Genomic DNA, 23,446 nt, shown 5'->3' on the forward strand with positions numbered 1-23,446 from the left:
TAAGATAAAAAAATGAATTTTCTGTATTTCTATATTTCCTATATTCCTGTATTTCCCCATACTTATATGGGGGTCTTCTTAGTGAGCAGGTATGTCTTGTAGTCTTAACCCCACCACCACTTAGGTGAGGGACAGGAGAGATAGCTGTAAGTAAAGTGCTTTCCACACAAGCATAAGGATCTGAGTTTAATCCCCAAGAACCTACAGAAAAAGCCAGATGAGGTTGCTGCACGCTTGTAATCTTGGTGTTGGGTCGGCAGAGAAGGGAGGCCAGACAATCTAGCTGAGTCAGCAAACCAGATTCGATGAAAGATCTTGTCTGAAAAAATAAGGTGGAGAACAATTGAGGAAGACACTTAATGTTAATCTCTGGGCTCCATGAGCGCGCGCGCGCGAGCGCACACACACACACACACTCATACACACACAAAGTGCAGAAATTGTGTGTACAGTAAAGCACTGCAATCATAGAATGCAGTACTCTAATGTGAGCTGAGACAGAGGTCATTGCGGGTTTGTGGCGTGATGGCATGCACAGTACAAAGTGCACAGGTTGTAATTCAGAACAACAGCTAAAATGATGTTGTGGGATGCAACAAGGTTGAGGGCTACGGAAACACCTCACGTTTATTTTGCGTTTTCTGTTATTGTGCATTTGAAAAATCTTTACTGTCACCAAATTTGTTATGACCTTCATATTCAGTTACATGACATCATATGGGACTATGACTCTGTTTAAGAAACTGGGATTAGACAACCAAAACATATATCAAAATAAAGATTGCTCAATTCAAGCATTTACAAAGTTTAGACTTTTTATCATTTATTTTTATTAGATCTTTGAGAATTTTGTGCAATGAATTTTGGCCATGTTCACCCTCTTCCCTGGCTCCTCCCAGATCCCTTCTCCCTTCCTTTTCCACCCAACTTTGTGTACTCATTTTTTTCATCCATCAAGACCAATTTGTGCAGCTTATACATATATAAATTTGTGGCCTTCCACTGGAGCATGGTTCACCTACCAATGACAGCGCTCTTCAAAAAGATGTGTGGTGTGTGTGGTGTGTGTGGTGTGTGTGCATGTGCATGGGTGTGCATGTGTGTGGTGTGTGTGTTCTTATGCATGGGTGTGCATGTGTGTGGTGTGGTGTGGGATGTTCTTTATGGCAAATGTGTTGCTTTGATTGGTTGGTAAATAAAACACTGATTGGCCAGTAGTCAGGCAGGAGGAAGTATAGGCGGGACAAGGAGGAGAATAAAGCTGGGAAGTGGAAGGCTGAGTCAGAGACACTGCCAGCCGCCACGATGACAAACAGCATGTGAAGATGCCAGTAAGCCACGAGCCACGTGGCAAAGTATAGATGTATAGAAATGGATTAATTTAAGCTGTAAGAACAGTTAGCAAGAAGTCTGGTACAGCCATACAATTTGTAAGCAATATAAGTCTCTGTGTTTACTTGATTGGGTCTGAGCGGCTGTGGGACTGGCAGGTGAGAGAGATTTGTCCTGACTGGGCCAGGCAGGAAAACTCTAGCTACAGTGGTGTGTGTGCATATGCATGGGTTTGCATGGGTGTGGTGTGCGTGCATGTGTGTGGTTGTACATGTGTGTGGTGTGTGTGCATATTCATGAGTGTGCATGTGTGTGTGCATGCATGTGTGTGGTGTGTGTGTGCATATGCATGGGTGTGCATGTGTGTGGTATGTGTGTGCATATACATGGGTGTGCATGTGTGTGTCCATGCATGTGTGTGTGGTGTGTGTGCATATGCATGGGTGTGCATGTGTGTGGTGTGTGTGCATATGCATGGGTTTGCATGGGTGTGGTGTGTGTGCATATGCATGGGTTTGCATGGGTGTGGTGTGTGTGCATATGCATGGGTGTGTATGTGTGTGTGTGCATGTGTGCATATGTGTGGGTGTGCATGTGTGGTGTGTGTGTGGTGTGTGTGCACAAGCATGGATGTGCATGTGTGGTGTGTGTGTGATGTGTGTGCATATACGTGGGTGTGCATGTGTGTGTGTGCATGCATGTGTGTGTGCATCTTGGATACTGCAAAAACAATTAAAATTAATGTGTTCTAACAATACTTATCGACTGCTCAAAATTGGTCTTCCTCAGTGCTTCTTAATATCAATTCATTTTGCCATCTGAATGTGCAAGCCAGGTCTCAGTGACTTATTTTTCATTCTTTCCCTTCTCTTGCCCTCTATGTCCAATCTATGGCCAAGCACATACTCCTAAAATCTATGCCGAATCTGCCTGCTTATCTCCATTTCTGCCTCTGGCAAGCCACTGGCATCTCTCATGATTACTTCTTTTAATATTTGTGTCTTCTTATAATTTATTCTTTTCAAAGAACCTAGATAGATATTATTAAATGTAAAAAGAAGTGTGCTGGAATCTCTCAGTGAATCCTCATTGTTCTTAAAATAAACTTCAAGCTTTTACCATGACTGTTGAGGCAGAAACTGCAATTTTAATGTCCAATATGTTTCCTCAGTTTATAGAAAGACAATATTGTTAGGAATAGTAGCAAGGTGGGTAGACAATAAAACCGTCTCACAGTATTATTATTGTAGCTGAAGTGGCCATCCAACACAATTCTAGCCAGCATAATAATAAAAAATCTATAGGATAGTATTTCCTGGAAAACATTACTTTCCTGATAGAAAAAGATAAACTCAGCTGGCACATGTTCTTGTTGCCCCTTGCCATCCTTTTTCTCCTTTCCAGAGGTGAAGAAGCCATCTTAGAAGATAATGATGAGAGTCATTTTATTATCACAGAATCACAGAATGGAAAGACAGAGGCTTGGATCCCTTACACTTGAACTAGCCCCGCGCTGTCGACATTGAGATTCATCTTATGAGAGAAGAAGCACTACAAGTTGGTTCCTGTTCCATGCAGCCCAAACAATCCTAAAAGATACAATTCTGTATGATATGGCCCCTGCCTTCTTTACTCTTATCCCAAGCAGCTCTTTCCCTCTATTACAGTCACCGTGACCGGCCGTGTCTTTCTTTTTGGACTACTCCAACCATTTTCCTTCTTCAGGGTATTTGCATGTGCTGCCCTCTTTTGCATGAAATAATTATGCTGTGCTCATCTCCATTTTACATCTGCTATTATTCAGCTCTGGGTTTAAGGACCATCTTCTCAGTGTGCACTTATCTGGGCAGCTCAGACTAAACTGAATGTTTCCTAGCACCCGGCACTTTTCTTTGTAGCATATTTTGTAACTAGTTTCATTATTTTCTCCTTTTAGTTGACTACCTTTCTTCTCATGATAGACTGGACTGTCAGGAACTGTGTTTGCTTGTACATTCCTGAAATGCCCATCTATCCTCTATATCAGTGCCTGTCACATGTACTAGTAAATGGCAAAAACACTGAAATGGCATGTCCTTTGTGACATTTTCTTTGCTCTCCTGAATTAGAATTTATCGTGACTCCTTCCAGGTTTCCATGGCATTTTGTTTTGTTTTAACTCCTGGCTTAATTCAACATTTTTAGCAAAGAAGGGGTGCTATAAAGGGTCTCAAGGCCTGTTTATCTGTGAAGCATGTAAAAATTACTTCTAATACAGTATTCTGAGGGCAATGGTTAAAGCATCAGCAAGATACAAAGATAACAGAAGGAAAAAGGCCAGTGACCTCAATGAGGGGGTAGAGATAAGAGAGAGGAAGGCATTCAGGAAGTGGAAAGATTGAAGCCACATATTGAGGGCTAACTGGAAATTTTCTAGCTGAACAAGGAGCAGGAAGGAAATACAGACAATGAAGGTAATATACAATGGGCTATGGTGTGAAGAAGCTGAGTATGTTTATCAGCAGAGTATTAACTATAAGAGGGGCATCAGAGGTATAGTGTGAGAGACACGTTCAAGGAAACCATCTATTCTCATAAACATGGGTTCTCCATGGGAATGCTCTTATGACCTTAAAAAACTTGACCAAAGAATGCCCTGCCCAACTACCATCACAACTGGTTCCACATCTGGAGGAAATTTTCCAGAGCTACAGTTAGAGTAGGCAGGGGCCAAACTCAAGACCGTGAAGTGCATTAGTGACTAATCAAAGGACTTCAAGCAGAGGAGAGATTGTCCTCAGTTTTGAGGCTTAAGAAAACTTTAACGCAATAGAAAATGCTTAGAACTGTATTATAAGAGTAAAAATAACTATAGACCCTCAACTGAGTCAGTAGAGATTGAGAGTCCACACAGTAGAATTGTGGAGATAATACAGAGCCAGAGTTAACTGGAGGTAATAATTGATTAGGCGTGGAAATGAATAGAAGAGGAAGAGATCATGAGCCCCTGGATTTTCTGGTCTAGAGACCATCCATTGTGTCCTTCAAGTGAGAAAGATAATAGATAAGGAAGAGTATGGCTTAGAAGAAGCTACAATTAATTCAGGCTGGGTGATGTGGCATTTAATATCTCCAAATGGAGGTATCCTACTTGCTAAATGGGCATATGATCTGGAGCTCCAAGAGAGCAGCCTAGATGAAAGGCATATATTTGAGAGGATGATAATCTAATCTAATCCAGTGCTTCTCAACCTTCCCAAGGCTGCGACCCTTTAATACAGTTCCTCATGTTATGTTGACCCCCCAACCATAAAATTATTTTCATTACTACTTCATAATTGCAATTTTCTACTGTTATGAATCATAATATAAATATCTGATGATATGCAATCCCCAAAGGGGTGGCAACTCACAGGTTGAGAACCGCTAAGGTTATGATAGTGACTATAGAAATTCTCTCCAATGAGGGAAGAACATCTTTGAAAGGTGTTAGAAATTAGAGCACATTAACACCTGGTGACTAGGGGAATAAAACAGACATTAAAAGGTGAGGTGGTTGTAAGACAAACCTGTGGTTTCTGGCTCAAACTGGATCACTTCAAATTCTATATGGAGAAGCCCTGATTCCCCATACCTTAGAATTTGACTGCATATATGACTTAGAATTTGGAAATATGGTCCTCAAAAAGGTAATTAAAGTAAAATATTGTTGTACAGATGACCCTTTATTCAATATGACTACTATGCTTTTAAAAAGAGATCAGGAGCCTGGTGTGATAGTGCAGAGGGAGGCAGAGATGTAGATCTCTGTGAATTTGAGGCCAGCCAGGGCTACATAGTGGACCCTGGAGTGACGGGGGAGGGGGGAAGGAAAGGAGGGAGGGAGGGAGGGAGGGAGGATGGGAGACTAGAATACCAACACTAAGAAATGCAAGCACCATGTGACCAATAAGATAGCCATCTAGAAGTAAAAGAAGGACAGCTCAAAAAACAATTATGAAGCAAGCAGAAAGATTGTGAGAACCAGAGGGGATGGAGGACACCAAGGAAACAGTGTCTTCCAGACACAACAGACTGACACACATATGAACTCACAGAGACTGTGACAGTATTCATAAGTCCAAACCAGATGGGTTCCCACCACTGAGATGGGGAAGTAGATAGGAATTCCCATCCCCAACCAAGAAGCTATCTCCAATTAACAGCCACTCACAAAGGAAAAATAGGTTTCTCCAAGGGAGCCTCAATGTGTACACAAACCACACGTAAGAGTAGGCCCCATGCCCAGCAGAAGATGGACAACACAAAAGGAACTTGGGGGGATTTGGGGAGACTTTTTTCTCGTTTTGCTTTGTTTAGACATTTTTTTGGCCTTACTTTGCTTATACACTGTGATTTGTGTGTTTTTATGGGTTTTGTTGGGAGGGGGTCTTTGCATATGTATGAGTTTCTCATGCTTTTTCTCCTTTCTTTTTGTTAGTTTGTTCATTGTTTTATCCCTTTTGGTTTTGCCTTTCTGTTTTCTTAAGAGAGAAAAGGGTGGGAAGGTGGGAAGGACCCTGGAGGAGATGAGGGAAGGGGGAACTAAGATCAGAATGTATTCTATGAAAATAACTTCATTTTCAGTAACAATAAAATTAACAAAAATAAATTAAATGAGATATATATTAGAAAGGAAGGGATGAAGGAAGATGACATCTTGATCTTGGATTATAGCCTCCAGAACTGTGAGAATAAAAGTGTTTTGTTTTGTTTTCTAAGGAATATATTTTCTATATACAAGTCAGTATGGCAATACTTTGTCATGGTAGGCCCAGAAAACTAATTGTAGTCACCAACTGAGATTAGGATTATAGGAAAGAAAGTAGGTTGGGGGAAGAAAGTATTAAAAACGGAAGTTTGATAGGTAGCATACTGAGTTACACCCAGATGTAGATGATTGTGATGCTTAAATGGCTTTGAAATTAAAAGACAGAACTGGATTACAGGTACACATTTCGATGGCATTGCTATATAAGTGATATATTAACTCCAGGACTGGATGAGTTCATTTAAGCAGCTAATGTAAAGTGAGAAAAAAATCATGAAGCAACATAATGAATGTCAGTGTTAAGGGACCACCTAAAGAAGAGAAACATAATCATAGAGATGGGATAAAGAGAGAAAGCTCACAATTGCTCTTCATTATATCCTGGTTTTAACTATAATTATTTCAATACGTGTTGATCTTGGGACACAGAGTGCTTTTACACAGTGAGGCACACTATCTGATTTACTTCTGACTCTCCAGCACCCAGGAAAGTACCTGATACTTAATATCCCGGCGATAAATATTTGCTTAATTGAATGGAATTGAAATTAGAACTTTGTTCCCTCTTTTGCTCTGTTTGCTTATTTCTGGAGTGTGCAGCATGTATTGCCACTGGTATTTTAAGTTCATAGTGAAAAATCATTTCAATGTGTCCTAGGCTTGATCCCCTTCCAACCCAACCCCCAGGACAATAGTTTTCATTATAACCTGTCTTTGCCATTCTGGATGGAATTCTGTGCACAGAAGTTATATACATATATGGGTATATCTATGTAACAAATCGCAGCACAGGAGCCCCCTGGGCTCCCTCCGGCTCTGGTATGACATATTTGAGCCATATAAATTCAGCTTCTCCTCTGGCATCTGTTAGCCGGCTCACTTGCAACTCCACCTCAGCAGTGGTCTCAGTCCTCTCAAAGCAGGGAAAGAGCACTGTGTGCTGGGAGACTATGGCAAAGAATCCTCCAGAGAACTGTGAGGACTGTCACATTCTAAATGTAAGTTGATTCATATATTTTCCCTTTTGAGCAGAAGCACGGTTTCACAGATTTATCGTATTGCAATGTGAACATTAGAAAGTGAAATCGAAGGAGACTTTGAGTTATGGCTTGCTATTTTGAGGGTTATTGTGTATTGTTTCATTCTTTCTGTTCTTTGCTTAGGCAGAAGCTTTGAAATCCAAGAAGATATGTAAATCACTGAAGATTTGTGGACTGGTGTTTGGTGTCCTGGCCTTAACTCTAATTGTCCTGTTTTGGGGGAGCAAACACTTCTGGCCCGAGGTATCCAAGAAAGTAAGTAACCGACACTTACCAGTGTTTCCTTACCGAGTTTGATTGAATTTAACTAGTGATTAATATGTGAACTAATATGAAAATGAAAACTCTTAATCTTTTTTTTATTCAGTTAGGGGCATAGAAAATGAAATCAATGTTTTTCTTTCGTTTGTTTATTTAGGTGAGGGGAAATTGTCTTGTGCATTTTGGTTAGAAGTGACAAGAAGTAAATTTACCCACTCTTTTATGGTTGACTTGAAGGAGTTAAATCTCCTGGAAGCTTTTTTTAATGTAAGAAAGAAAAAACTACTTTCTATCTTTCTTTCCATTATCTGGGCAGAAACTTATGGCAAAGTAACCAGACAGTCACATAGAAAGAAACCACCTGAAGTGGCAGCAAATGCTTTTCAGGGATTATGTTCTGACTTGAATGCATCTGCTGTGAGGACAGGCAGCAAGGCAAACTCCTTTTGAAAAGAAGCAGTTCTCATATCTGAGTTCATAATTATTTGTTACTTAACCAGAACTAGAGCTTCCATGTTATTGTTATTCCTGAGCTCACATGCAATAGACAAGTTTTGATGTGACCCAAATAAAATCATAGTTCTTTCTTGCTAACAATTTCCATTAGAATGAGAATGAGATGAACTACAACCCATGAAGATGGGCTTTTAGGCTTTGCCATATTCTTCTCTATTTGTGGGCCGTTATTGTTGCTGCTGCTACTGCTGCTGGTGTTGATTTTTGGTCATGAGATGCTCACTTCTACTTAGTAGCCGATGTAGGGAAGAAAAGGCACAGATCCAGGAGGGAAAATGAGACAAGAAGAAAATGGGTTGGCATGGACCATTAGGAGCCAAAGGAGCAGTAGGAGCAAGGAGTTCATGGAGAAAAGTAGACAAAGGGGGAGAAAAAGAACATAAATTGGCTAACTGTCCAAATGCAAACAGAGAAGTAAAGCATAGCTCCCCTGGGATTCTCCACCTCTGCTGCAATATCTGCTTGCATTTAGTCTCAAGGGATACCTTGTAAAGTTTAAGTGTGAGGGGGAGCAAACAAGCCTACTTTTCTGTTTGCCTTTTTATTTACATCATGTTCCAGAAAGGTTTTCAGGCATCACCCACTCCTATTAGCCCACCCCCACTGCCCTACTGCTTTTGAACTACTTACTATTCAGATGGCTTTCTAGAGAAGCCAACTATGTTAAGGCTAGCAAGGTGTGCAAAGCAACCAACATCAGAAAAGAAAAAGAAATTGAATTGAGAGCCAACATTCATTCCAGTACAATTACTTACTTACGGTACCACTTAGCTAATTTCTAAAGTGATGTGCTACCCCAAAAGTTGAATCACTAATTCTCTTGGAAATTATGTGAGTACAGGTCCCATAAATCATTTTAGTTGCTGTGAATATAATGCCTTCACTGTACGTGGTCAGTAGCTAATCATTTTGGCCATTCATAGTTGTTTGTCTGAACAATGACACGATAGCCTTTCTTATTTTCTTGTATTCATTGGCACTATAAATGCCATCCCAACTGCGTTTATGTGTTTGTCTACTCTTACAGTGGTGTTTGCTTCAGTGCAGTAATAAATGACTTGGGGGATGACTGGAGGAGATCTTGCCTTTATCTTGTAAGAATCCACGCTCCCTATCCGAGTTCATTATCTCCCCTACCTTCGAATTATACTATCTTTGTTTCCCATTCCAGTTCTTTTAAATATGATTTCCAAAGATCAACTCTGTAACTCCTGAAACCAAACAAAATCTCAGTCAGTGCATACATGGAAAAGGTGGGGTATGCTACTGATTAAAGTGTACTTAAAAAGAAAAGATCAAAGTTCTCATGAAGTAATTCATCTTAGGATATAATTTTCACGAAAAGGAGTGTAAAGGAGAGGCCAAAGTCATTATGAAGATACACAAATAAAAGACATTATGTATCACCTGGGATAAGTTTTTCTACTATGACCAAATACTATTAACTTGCTATTCCATGGGGGGTTATAATATACTCTTTTTCATATATAAGTCCTGGCCTTCACCACAAAGTCAGGTTGGGTCACTCTAAATCAGAAGACCAGGTAGCAGTTTGGATTCCTTATTCAATCACCTTCTACCTTCTAAGTCCCAGACAAAGAGCTTTGGACCATGTTCCTAGTGACCAAGACCACTAGGCCTGCATCTGAGCCCTTAAGAATCCAGGGAAAATAAAAGTACTCAGATTAGTCTGGGAAGAATATTTCCAGAGGAAAATGATCCAAGCATCTTGTACAAATTTAAGACTCTCTCTTTAATAGTATGGGCTGGAATGAAATGCCTATTAACCAATTAAAAACCATAGTCTTCTGGCTTTTGCTTTAGTTGCCTGTGTGATTTGTGAGGTCTGTCGGGCTTTTGGTAGAGAGAACAACTGATGTTTTTGTGCTTATTGTTTGTAGTGATACCTCTGTTATCCTGGGGCTGTCTCCCAGCTCTCAGTGTTTGCTCTTCCAGTCTTCCAGCCCCCACAACACTCCTTCTTGTTTTCTTTTTCAACATCTGTTTATAATAAACAGTGTTTATTTAACATCCTACATCTGCTGTTGACATTTCCATGCTACTAAGTCTTTCCTTTCCCTCCCACCTTCATAGGCACAAAAGATCCAGATGACTGATTTCAAATGAGAATAAGCAGTATCTGACTCCTAGTATACCTCAAGCATGCATGTGAGGTACACACACACACACACACACACACACACACACACACACACACACACTCTTAACCAGAACAAAAATCAATCAAAATTAAATGAAGGTCAACTCTGAGAGAGCTTCTGTACCTCTTTCCAGGCCCTAGGTTCCCTGAGCCACAGCCATACCTAGGAGACTTGAAGAGGCTCGAGGAAATAAACCAAGTCCATAAGGCTCTGTGTTCAGCTTTCCTGAGTAGGAAAAACATATTCAGGTCCAGAAATTTCGAGAGGTCATCATATTGAGGGTCCACTTCTAAGCAATAACTTCCTTAGGATCCATGAAGCAGATTTACTGGGGAAAAACAGTCTTACTTAGAGCTCCCTGTGTTCCACACTGAACTTGAAATAATTAGAAGCCAACTCCTCAACTAATCAAAGCAACATGGAGAAACCCAACAGAAAGGCTGTAGCTCTTAAACCAGCAGTTTATAAACACAGCACAGATTTCATACCCCACTCTTGCAAACCTTTGTGGAATGAGACATAGATTCAAGGTTATGTGAATGAAATGGTGTGTGCTTCCTGCTATACATCAGAACTATGTGGTGATTTTTAGGGCTGCTGGGAAGTAATTACCCAACCCCGCGCGCGCAGCAATCAACATATTCCGGGAGATGCTCCTTCAAATTCCACATTCTAGAAGCATGAGAGGTCATGGAGATAAGCGAGCATTCTGTCCTGCCCATGCAACTTCAATTGCAGAAGATCACTGAAACAGTCTCATTTATGTTTCATACCGAAGATCATCCTAGGCTGAAAATCCATTGCACAAAAGAATTACTTTCTTGCCAAGTCTGAGTCCAGCTTTCTTCATGACTATTTTTCTACCACGAGCATTAGCCCCAGACCAACTTTCTTCACTCATCTTTAGGCACATGAAGGGACTTTTCTCTCTAGATTGCCTAGGCTCTTATACACAACAGTTTAGTGGTTGAAACATGGTACTGGAGAAGCATTTATACCCTCAAGGCAAAAGCTGGAGATGTATCTGGAATCTCTTAAGCAGGGGAACTGAGTTTCACCAGATGCTGCCACATCAGCATTTTGGAAAAGAAGGCATGTCTTCATTCTCTTTTTTTTCCAAGACCCAAGTTTACCCTTGTACAATGATCCTTACTGGGCCGGTTGCTATTTTAAACTCTTCAGGGGTACATCTTACAAATGACATGATGCTCGATTCTGATGGCTATGAGTATACTCTTAATGCTTATTCCTAAGGTTGTATTTACTGAGTGCTTTATGGGGCATGTGAAAGTAGAGCCCTCAAACAGAGCTGTAGGGAGCTGTAGGGATAAGAAGCCCAGGTGATCAACAGGTAGTTGCAACCGAACAAGCAACCTGAAAGGTACCAGACAAATGTTAAGAAAAACTGGATTTGCCAACTACCCAATATTGCAACCAGAAAGGGGATGCAGAAAGGGACTGAACCCTCAGAGGCATTCAGTAACTTGTCCCAAATCACACAGCTTGTAGGTAGAAGGACTAACATTAATACTAGAACCTTTTCTGGGGATTCTTCCCTGTTTTTCAGCTCAATTTGGGAACTGGGGAGAGGATTGTGGATACAGCAAAACTTCCCATCTAGTTCAAGTCTATAAATGAAATAAATGGCTGGCCCTTTCTTCCTTCCTTCCTTCCTTTCTTCTTTCTTTCCTTCCTTCCTTCCTTCCTTCCTTCCTTCCTTCCTTCCTTCCTTCCTTCCTCCCCTCCCTGCTCTTTCTTTAATGAGGAATGTCTGGTTGCTTATGCGAATTTATTCAGGTCTGAGAACTGATGATTGAAGATGCAGAAGTCCAGCTATGCATAAGAAACAATCTGTCAGCACTGTGTTGGTAGAGCAATACCTAGAGGCCCTTTCATTCTCCCAGGCTGGCTCTGTAATAATATGGTACAGTGCCTTCCCTTCCCTTCCTTCCAGCCTAGCACCTGCTAGCCAGCTATTCTGAGCATGTATTTCACCTTTGGAGTGTGTACCTCATAAACAGACAGTAAAGGATGAAGGTGGGGGGGGGGGACGAGCCAGCTAGATTAATCACAGGTTTCAAAAAAACAAACCTAAGCCAAATGTCCTCAAATCCCTGTCAGGACAGGCTAAAGCTGCTTGCCCCCAAACAGATCCATCACACCAATGCATGAGTCAGCTTTACTCTTTTAAAAAAGCTTTCTTTTCTGATCTCAGAGACTGTCACCAACGGAGACAAAAAAGCAGAGTAAAGTGTTCACACTGTAGGAGGCAGTTGGGGCTTATTGCCTGCCCTGAATGGAAGACTTAACTGGACTGAGGACAGAATTCCTGGACAGGGAAGAAAAATGGATTCATGTTTCCCCCATATTTTGTCAGTGTGGTCTTCTTACAGATTGCCTATTCCACTGGCCTCTCTGTCCTATTCCAACATAAAGCCAGTAAGAACCCATTTGGATTGTGTTGGAAAGATGCCCTGACCCCCCCCCCCCGCGCCCCATCTCCTGCTCCTGGTGTCACAGTACCTAAAATGTACCATTACGACTTCATTCCTTTGAGTGAAGCATTACATTCAATTTTTCAAACTGACAAATGTCTTTTCTGTTGCTAATATCTAAATGCAAAATCATTTGTCAGATGGGTTTCTTCTCTTACATAAGATCCCTCAAGCCACGGCAGATTCCTGGTTGTCTAGACAAGAGACAAAGGGCCAGATGGAAACGAGGCAGGCATGGGAGAGGGCTATGAGGGTACACAGGGAACAGGGTATGAAGATACCAGCAAGAGGGCTCATCTACTTGCCAACTTGGCAAGGGCATAGTTCATGTCACATGCTGTCCTTGCGCTGTCTCTCCTGGAACAAAGCTAAGTTGGGAGCAGAGGCTGAGGAGAGATGCTTGGAGCCCACTCATACCTTTCTAAGGTCAGCCACCCTGTCTCTGCTTTAGTTTGTTCCTGGACAGGGCAAAGCCATTTAGTTCTTCTTCTCCAGAAGGCACTTCAACCCAGGAGCCAGGGAGCTTAGTAGACAGCAAAGTACTTCTGATGCCAAGGGCATGAGCTCAGTCTTCATATGGGCCAGTGAAGCTTGCATAGCCATTACCCAAGCAGTATGCTCCACAGGGACCTGAGTGAGACAGTATGTCTGGATTTACTCAAACCCATCCCCACACAGTCCAAAGTAAGTCATTGGCATCATCTTCCTAGACAAAGGACAGTCTGTTTCAAAAGGACACCTTTGATAGCAGAATTCCATCTGGGTAAATATGTAGCTCCCTACTCCTACACCCTCCCACACACTAAGGATTTATACACAAATGAAGTCATTCTGATCTCACTCTATTTAAGAAGCTACCATTGCTAACACAAAATCAACAAGCTGATTAATGGATACAATTAACATGGATGATGCCTCTTCCCTCGCTGAATAACAACAACACAAACAAACAAACAAACCCAATTCTTTGTTGAGATGTTGAAAATAATGAAGATCTGCTGAGCTTGGCAGTTTCCAATAGTACTCATCCAGAAAGGTGTCCAAGTAAAGTGTATTGCCAAGAGTGCAGGAAAACTCATTCCACAGAAGTACACTGAAATTTTAAATGTCATCAGCACAGTCCCATAGTCTTCTACTGATGATTGAAAATGCAGTCTGTATTTTCTCTTTCTTTTGCCCAGGTAGGCCACAGTCCAATATCCCCTAGTCTCTAACCCAATTTTTCCATGCAATAATCCATCAGTGGGGCTGCGATGAAACAGACACCCCAGCCCAGCCCCTGGGGGCTAGTCCTGTCAACATTTGTCTCCACAACGGATAGTATTTCTAAAGAAACTATCCCCTATTGGGAAACCCAACAAGGCTGTGTCTGAAGTGGATGCCTTTGTCCTCTGCTTAACTCAGCTGACTGAGGGCTCAATTTTTTTTTGTCATACCTACAAGTTTCTCTTCTCTAGCTGGCTGCAGAACTAGAAGCGAGAGGATATAAGCAGAAGCAATGAATGGAGTCTTCTCCCTGACACAAACAAGACCAGCCTTCCTAAGTTAACACTATAGCTTCTGGAGAGCTCTCCATTCTTTTTTCCTTGACTTTAAAAGACCTTACCAATCATCACAGCATTCCTTCAGGAAATAAGAACTGTCATTGGTGACGATACTTAATCAACAAATAACTGCTATCCATGTCTACGGCACACAGGGCCACAGGGAGGTAAAATGGCTTTGCCTCTGCTTTTCTTTTCAACGGCTCCCTCAGACTTTTCATGCTTGAAGTAACATTTGTTTCTACAAACCCATCCAACTTGTTTTTCTACTTGACTTGGGAAAAATTTGACCAGGTTAAACTAACATGCTGTCGCAGGCATCCGCAGACACTAAAAACAACACAAACCAGGGCAAACTCATGGAGGAGGACACCACCAGGAACTGTGTCATTAGAAAGCAACATTGGCTCTGTAGGCAACTTGCTTCTTCAGAAGGACAATTGAGTATGTAGACATCTAACAGGCAAAAGCCTCCAAGCAATGAGGGGAAGATAGACTTGCAAATGGCACCATCAACTCTGGCATGGTTTGCAACAGAGATCAAACTCCTTTGGAGTTGATATTTGTCTATAGCCCCAAATATGTCCCAAGTTAGAGGTTCGATGTTTAACTCCAAGACTGAAAAAAGCACAGAACTGGTCCTGTTTGTCTGTAGTGAGAGAATTGTCTTTTAGAGAGCAGAAGGAAGTTTGGGGATTTGTTTCAGCCACTCAAGAAAGGCTTGATACATACCCTTTCAGAGGCACTCTCCTTGGAAGATTCTGTTACTTAATTTATGGCACCTCACCCTGTCACCAAAGTCTACCTGTGCAGAGGAATCTAGAGAAGCTGAAAACAATGGAATCAAGTTTAAAAAACAGAACCCAGCAATAACCTGAGTAGGGATGGTTAACCTATAAAACAGAAGGCTAAGGGAAGGCAAGTGACTGCTAGATTTTAAAGAATAAAGGAAAATAAACTGGTACAGGACAAGAGGATGACTGATTATTGGCCAATAATATCTTCAGATTCAGGACAAACACAATACTATTGAGGCACTATTAAAATCCTGATAGATATGGAAATAGAGAGTAATAGCTAACCGCTCTAAATGTTTTCAAATTGCTTTCTTGGCTGTAATGGATTTCATGGGATGGAAAGGATGGAAAGAGTAATCACGGGACACTTAGAAAAGGAAGCAGTAGCTTCAGGAAGCAGCATAGGCTTGAGATGATTCCTTGGCTTAACACAAGGGGAAAATACTTCACAGGCTGATTTTGCAGAATATCATTTGCTACTTACCCAAGGGTGCCAAGAAAACCATTGGAATTCTTCATAATTAGCTCAGCTACTTGGCTTCAATACAAAACACTGACTCTGAAGGGATCCCCGTATCAGCCTGAACGCCAAAATGCACCTCAGTTTAATCACAGATTTTAAAGAGTGTCCGATGGCAAGCTGCTGAGATGACCCCTCAGTAGAAAGGCTCCGGAAAGAGAAGATATCCCAGGTATTTCCCCAATTAAACCATTTTATGAAGGAGCTCAAAGACTATCTTAGAACTTGCTTTTCTTCCTCTTCTCTCCCAGACCTATGACATGGAGCACACTTTCTACAGCAATGGGGAGAAGAAGAAGATTTACATGGAAATTGATCCCATGACCAGAACGGAAATATTCAGAAGTGGAAATGGCACTGATGAAACATTGGAAGTTCATGACTTTAAAAACGTGAGTTGACTGTTTCCCCTAAGGCTTTCCACGTAAAATATTACAACCATTGAATCAAGTTAAAAATAGCCTTTAGCCTTCATTTCATTTATGACAAAGCTTTCTCTACGAATTCAAAGTTTGCCAGTCTGAGGCTCTGATAGGTCACGGGATTCATTGTGGCCATTACAGGAAATTAATTACATTATTGTTTTGTCTGTTTCGTAGGGATACACTGGCATCTACTTCGTAGGTCTTCAAAAGTGCTTTATTAAAACTCAAATCAAAGTGATTCCTGAATTTTCGGAACCAGAAGAGGAAATAGATGAGGTATGGGAGAAAAATTACAGTAGTAAAAACACCATTAACTGGCCAACCATTGTACAGAATGCTCTCTTCCCATTGGATCCTCAGTCGTGTAACTAGGCACTAGAACTACTCCCATTTTCAGATATAGGAGCTGGAACTTACGACAAAAGAGTGACAGCTAGTTGAGTAGCAGACTGAGGTCTTGAACTGAGTGAGGTCTTTTAAGAAATAAAGTTCGCCGGGCGGTGGTGGCGCACGCCTTTAATCCCAGCACTCGGGAGGCAGAGCCAGGCGGATCTCTGGGAGTTCGAGGCCAGCCTGGGCTACCAAGTGAGTTCCAGGAAAGGCGCAAAGCTACACAGAGAAACCCTGTCTCGGAAAAAGAAAAAGAAAAGAAAAGAAATAAAGTTCGTGCTTTGGGGTATACACTACATATTTATACCCAAATACCTATTTTTAAAAACAAACAACAGCAACAACAAACCTATGTAATTTTGCTACCGAACCAATGATTTCTAGTGAGAGGAATGAATCAGAAGAACAAAAGCAATCATGCGTATGAGAAAGACTTTAAGAATATTAGAGCGGGATGGAGAAAATGATTCAGGACCCCTAGTTCACTTCCCAGTACGCACATCAATCAGCTCACAACTGTCTATAACTCCAGCTGCAGGGGATCCAACACATCTGGTGTACACATAACTAAAAATATAATAAAAATAGGGGCTGGAGAGCTGTCTCAGAGGTTAAGAGCACTGACTACTATTCCAGAGGTCCCAAGTTTTCAATTCTCAGCACCCACATGGTGGCTCACAACCATCTGTAACTCTAGCTACAGGGGATCCAATGCCTTCTTCTGGTGAAACAGACATACATGCATGTTAAACCCCTTACACATAAAATAACACAAATTAAAATAATAAAAATGAATTGTGTTTTAAAGAGGAAATTAGTCCCCAGGCTACGTGGGGGTCGTACCACTTCTGTCGTGCTCCAGCAGTCACCTAGTTTAAAGGTTTTTGATTATTCACCTCACCATTTTATGCTGCGCTGCTAGTGTCAGTAACCCACAGTGCTCCTGAGGAGAAGCAAAAGCAAACGGGAAAACTTCCACATACTGTGGATCCTCTGGAAACACTGCTAAACTGGGATGACTAGGCCCCTGCTCCAATTAGTGAATGAATGATCCCAGGAAGGCACGGGAGATGGGTCATCACTGCCTAAAATACAGCAATCCCACAGCCCTTGAGGTTCTTCTGGCTTCATTTAGTTTGCTTTTATATTTAAAACTGGAAAATCGAAAGTGGGACTGTGGCAATGACATAATGGACTCTATATACATTGAAATCTCTTTCTCTTCCTTCTCCCATGTTCTTTTTCACGTTCTTCCAACTGGTCACTTACATGTTTTTCTTCTTTTCCTTTTCTTTTATGGGAAGTGCTGATGGGTTACACTATTTTTCCTATTCTTTACCCAAGACTCCTCAGAGCTGTTGCTAGTCCCCACATTATTTTTCATGCTATTGCTCTCTTCACAGCTTACAGAAGTTACAGATCCCTGTTCCTAGAATCCTCCCGCCCCCGTGCCGCCCAAAACCAGAAGAAAGTCCAAAGAGGAAGCTTTGCTGCCAAGGTCTATGGTAGTGATAGATTATGCACAGTTTCATTTTGTTTCTAATAAAATTATATTAGACGCTTCTGAAAAACAGATCGACTCCCAAGAAATTAAGAAGCAGTATAGGGGGCAGTGATAACATGAAAGGAGATTAGTGTTTGGGTGAGCTCCATCTCAACCCCTGGCACCCTGGCATCCCTACACCCAAAGAGTCCGGAATGTTTGGAAGGAGTCTGGTAGAAGATCCACCTCGGCTCCCTTCCTCATCTCTTTCCCTAAACCTGCCCCTTCAAAGCCCACCAAACACAGGTCAGGAGGACTCCCACAGAGGATATATAAGTGGCATCCCAGAAAACAGACTCCTGTGGTTCTTCTGGTCTCTCGTCCCATCTCCTCTCTGCAGGACCAGGGAATCACGCAGGAGCGCTTTACCCATTAAACCTGGGCTTTGCAATTTGGTCTGATTCAGTTTGTTGTGACAGCAGAGAGGCCTTCAGGAGGCCTAAAACTTATCAGTTCGGATTTAAAAGATATTATAGGGCCAGAGAGAAGGGTCAGCAGGTAAAAGCACCTGTGGCCAAGCCTGATGACCCGAGTTCAATTCTGAGGATCTACCTGACACAAGGAGAACTAGTTCTTGTGGGTTGCCCTCTGACCTCTATATGTGCACTGTGGCATATGCCCTGCTCCCCCAACACACAATAAATAAAAAATGTTTTAAAGGTGGCTATATAAAATATCATATGAAAATCTCTGCAGAAAATAATGTATCAAGCACAGACAGGCAACAATCAGAGCCTAACATGATAGAATGGGATTTTTTCTGCATGCTAGAGAAGCCCATGTCTTCTCTGTGCCCTAATTTTTCCTCAGTTAATTTGGTAGGATCTTTTAAATAACACACATTGTGGTCACATGATAGTAAAATTATTTCATCTCCAAGAAAACAGAATTTCACACTACGAGTCTTTTTTAGTGGGACAAATTTGTGGTTGCAAATTACAAAACCTCTAACTCTGTACTTCGCTCACCACTGTATCTATGGCATGTGCATGTAAAGCATGCAGAGCCAGTGTATAAATAGCCCTGGGTTTGCTAACAAAGCACATCAACCTCATTTTGTACAATCCCTTTCAATGTGTTCCAAGGTCTTCACAGACTCAAGGGCAAAAGAGCCAGGACTTGAAAGTTGTGAATGGTTCAGAGAAAAAAAATGATACAAAGGCAAATTTTGGAGAATAAATAAACACACTGAAATCATAAAGCCAAGAAGAAACAAAAGAGGTATGAAAAGGCCTTATTAAGAGTAGGGTTAAAGTGTAGAAGTCTTATTGACAAGTAGGTAAGAACTAGGTATTCAAGGCAACTACTCCCAGCACTAGAAATGGAAGAGAAGATATTTTTAACAAAACTGAGAAGCTCTGTAAACAGAGCCCTCTGTGAGCTAAACCTTGAACATCTAGAATGAATGGAATTAAGGAATCCACTTTCCATAAACTGAAGACTTCAAAACATGAAAAGACAAATGTCTCATAAATCCAAAATGGTAGACTAACTGGCTATTTAACTGATTTGGCTAGTTTAGATTATAGGAGTTTTGGTTTGTCTGTCTGTTTGTTTGTTTCATCTTGAGGCGAAATCTTGTGTTCATCCTTAGCTACACCCCAAAAACAAGGCAGGTATTCACCCATTTAAAGGGGAGAAATGTAAATCACTCATGTTCCAGATGATCAAATTAAAACTTGCATGGCCCAGGGAATTCCCAGAACATGATGAAAAGGAAGTGATGGCAGACAGCACTCTTATTTTAGTGAGAAACCTTACTGCCAGACCCAGAATAAAAGGATCAGTTAGCTCCTCAATGTGCATCTACTGTCAGCATGACATGGAGACAGACCTCCAGCAGCCATCCCTGGTGTTGCAACCATTACTCGGGCTTAAAACATACTGTTCTTCAGTACTTCCTAATATCTAACTTGCTGTACTAATTTCTCTACAATCCCATCCCTGATGTACTTTCAGAATGAAGAAATCACTACAACTTTCTTTGAACAGTCAGTGATTTGGGTTCCTGCAGAAAAGCCTATTGAAAACCGAGACTTTCTGAAAAATTCTAAAATTCTGGAGATTTGCGATAATGTGACCATGTACTGGATCAATCCCACTCTAATAGCAGGTATGGTATCTTATCCCCAATCTCCGGCTCCTTCCAATGATGCTAACATGTTAGGCATGTTGATACATCTCTGCATTCCCAGTGTCCAGGAGTTTGAGGCAGGAAGATTTTGAGTTCAAAGACAACCGGAGCTATATACTGTCTATATATGTACATATATGCATATGTATATATAGGTATATATGGATATGTATCTATAAAGAGATATGATATAAATACACAGTATAGTATATACTATAGCAATATACAACAGAGCAATATACTATCTCAAAAAAAAAGATAGTAACAGGTTAATGTTTCCAGCATTGAGAGACCACATTTCTATGAAAACAAATGATCGGTTTATACCTTCTTGGATGAAACTGTATATGCTGACTGTGGTGAAGAGGGAATTTTTCACAGCCAAGTTATAAATCAGATAAATTAATGCTGACAGGCTTTTAAAATATCTCAGGAAAGGCAACACCACCCTAATGTGACCAGTGATAGCAAATAGCTAATCTATCTTTCTTTGCACATCGATATTCATTGCAGCAGGGATACTAGGCTATTCCTCAAAACCACAGTGGGCCTATCCCAAGACCTAGAGAGAGATGAGAACAAACAGTGCACCGCTTGCTGTCTCAAGAATTCTCATGGCAAATGGCATTCTCCCCAGAATATATGACGATCATGGCAGTACAGCTTCTTTAGGAATGTTTGAGGAATCCCTCTAAATGGAATTGAAGGTTAGAGGTCCAGAGCAGAAAAGTACAACCTTCAATTCAAGAAGACAAAGGTCCCTTAGACACTGTATTCTGTCTACCTGACACAGACTTTGGCCTCCCTCATTCCGCACGGACTACTGTATTACTCAAGACAAGACAGTACCAATAATGTAGGCCTCTACTGGTATTATTTACAAGTATTTTTTTTTGTACTTTTTAAAAAATTTTTCATTTAGATAACTTTTTTTTCATTTATTTTACATCCAGACAACAGTTTCCCCTCCCTCCTCTCCTCCAGTCCCCTTCCCCCTGCTCCTCCATCTCCATCTCCATTCACAAAGGGACAGACCTCCCATGAGCTTGAACGAAGCTTGATCAAGTACAGGCAGCCTTGGGTCAAGGCTGGGCGAGGTAATCCAGCATGGGAAACAGGTTCCCAAAAGCCCGCTAAATGCCAGGGACAGGTCCTGACATTACTGCCTTACAAAGAAACCAAGCTACACAACTGTCACTCACATGCAGAGGGCCTAAGTCAGTCCCATGCAGGCTCCCTAGCTATCAGCGCTTCAGAGTTGGTGAACTCCCAGGAGCTCAGGTCAGCTGGCTCTGTGCACCCCGCCCCGCCCGCCATCACGACACTCCCCCCAACCCCGTAAATCCCTCCTTCCTTTCTTTCTTCAGCAAGACTCCCCGCCCCCCCCGCCCCCCCCCCCCCCCGAACTCAGAACTCGGCCCAGTGCTTGAGGTGCATCTCCACATCTGCACCTGCTTGAGGGAACCGGTTGGGCCAGCTGGGTCCATGCGGGGGCAGGAAGGAAGGAGAGAGTAATGAAAGAGACGTCTTGATGGGGGGCGCGTTTCAGGGTCAGGGAAACTCCCAGGAATCCACAAAGATGACCCCAGCTAAGACTCCTAGCAGTAGTGGAGAGGGTGCCTGAGCTGGCCATCTACTGTAATCAGATTGGTGACTACCCTAATTGTCATCAGAGAGCCTTCATCCAGTAACTGATGGAAGCAAGCATTTTTTTAAAGATGACAAAATGTAATCTGGTAACCCAAACTGGATGCTGCAAAACAAAGAACATGAATGGAAATACTGATAAATGAAGTGTGTAGTTTAGTTAGTGGCAATGAACCAATGCTTTCTTATTAGTTTTGACAATTGTACAACAGTTGTGTAAGATAACAAGAGAAACAGAGGGAAAAAAAATACGTAGGAACCTATATTTTAGCAAGTCTTCCACAGACCTAAGTTGAAAATAAAGAAGACATGTGTCCCTATAGCTCAGGAATTAGAGCACTGGTCTTGTAAAAATAAATAAGACACTGGAGGGATGGGTGCTGGAGAGATTTCTCACTGGTTAAGCACACTTGCTGCTCTTGCAAAGGACCCAGTACCCACAGGTGATGCACAACCATTTTCAACTGTTCCTCTGGCCTCTGTGAGCACTGTATGTATATGGTGCACAGACGTACATGCTGGCAATACATCCATATGTGCAAAAAAAAAAAATACAAAAAAATAGATACCAAAGAGGAGTGATGGGAGGACAGCTGAGACCAAATCAAATCAAGCAATCAGGAAATAGTCTTGAACACTTGCAGCTAAAATCACTGAGAAAGACAGAAGTCCCTTGTCTTGTAAGAAAAGGGGTAAATGTTTGATGCCAGGGAGGCAATGAAGTTGGTGAGAAACGAAATAGTGTCTGAACTATCCACTTAATGAGCTAGGAAATGCAGTCCATGCATGCCTAGAGAAATGCCTGCAAAGTAATGACATCACAATTTTGTATTTACTATCTTAGTTTCAGAGTTACAAGACTTTGAGGAGGATGGTGAAGATCTTCATTTTCCTACCAATGAAAAGAAGGGGATTGAACAGAATGAGCAATGGGTGGTTCCGCAAGTAAAGGTGGAGAAGACCCGTCACACCAGACAAGCAAGTGAGGAAGACCTTCCAGTCAATGACTATGTGAGTGCTTGTCCACTGCACTCATTTTTGGGGCCGAACCAAAGGAACTCTCATAAAACTCACTACCTCTCAAGGCAGTTGGAAAAATTACCATAATTTTAACAAACATTTAAGAAACTTGGACTCTCCAGGGAGTACATTCATAACCAATTTTGATGTCTACATCTCCATGATTAGGCTAAGAAATTTAATTTCTCACCTGCTCTCCCAACTCAGAGTCCTATAGTCCTCAACTGTTGGGTGGGACCTCCTCTCCCTAGAGAGCGTCTCCCTCCAACACTGTCTTCTTCTTCTTTCAGACTGAAAATGGAATCGAATTTGACCCCATGCTGGATGAGAGAGGTTATTGTTGTATTTACTGTCGTAGAGGCAACCGCTACTGCCGCCGTGTCTGTGAACCTTTACTAGGTTACTACCCATATCCATACTGCTACCAAGGAGGACGAGTCATCTGTCGTGTCATCATGCCTTGCAACTGGTGGGTGGCCCGCATGCTTGGGAGAGTCTAATAGGAAGTTTGAGTTCACATGCTTAACCTTCTGTTAGCCAACATATAATAAATGCATGCTATTCAATGACTTTCTATGAGGCATTTGCCTCCTAGTAGCCTATCCTCCAGAATTCCTTTTAGGTTATTCCTCTCTTCATGTTCTAATAAACTTCTACATCATCATCAATGGCCTTGTTGCTGCTGAACACAATGGGTAAGTGTTTGCTGAGACTACTCCTGACAATTGAAATGTAATAGACCTGCCTAACACGAATGGCAAAAATGTCAGCTTGCACTACATCAATAGTCTTGGGTAAAGCCTCAACGTTCCCATCTCCTATATTTTTACT

The 23,446-nt window shown here is 41.6% G+C and overlaps 1 protein-coding gene across 1 annotated transcript; it reads left to right on the plus strand.

Moving 5' to 3' along the window:
• Window positions 1-7,071: 7,071 nt before the first annotated feature.
• On the plus strand, window positions 7,072-23,115 carry Tnmd (tenomodulin). The gene is made up of 7 exons (XM_059251381.1): window positions 7,072-7,119; window positions 7,285-7,416; window positions 15,708-15,848; window positions 16,056-16,157; window positions 19,774-19,927; window positions 22,440-22,606; window positions 22,906-23,115. The coding sequence occupies exons 1-7, from the start codon at window positions 7,072-7,074 to the stop codon at window positions 23,113-23,115; spliced, it is 954 nt and encodes a 317-aa protein (XP_059107364.1).
• The last annotated feature ends 331 nt before the right edge of the window (window positions 23,116-23,446 follow it).

Source organism: Peromyscus eremicus, chromosome X (assembly GCF_949786415.1).
Source record: "Peromyscus eremicus chromosome X, PerEre_H2_v1, whole genome shotgun sequence".
Lineage (NCBI taxonomy): Eukaryota > Metazoa > Chordata > Mammalia > Rodentia > Cricetidae > Peromyscus > Peromyscus eremicus.

Bases quoted from the DNA above. Each gene is read 5' to 3' on its own strand.
- Tnmd (XM_059251381.1), top strand. From the start codon at position 7,072: ATGGCAAAGAATCCTCCAGAGAACTGTGAGGACTGTCACATTCTAAAT. The intron at 7,120-7,284 runs GTAAGTTGATTC...TTCTTTGCTTAG, and splicing joins AGGACTGTCACATTCTAAAT to GCAGAAGCTTTGAAATCCAA. The intron at 16,158-19,773 runs GTATGGGAGAAA...ATGTACTTTCAG, and splicing joins CAGAAGAGGAAATAGATGAG to AATGAAGAAATCACTACAAC.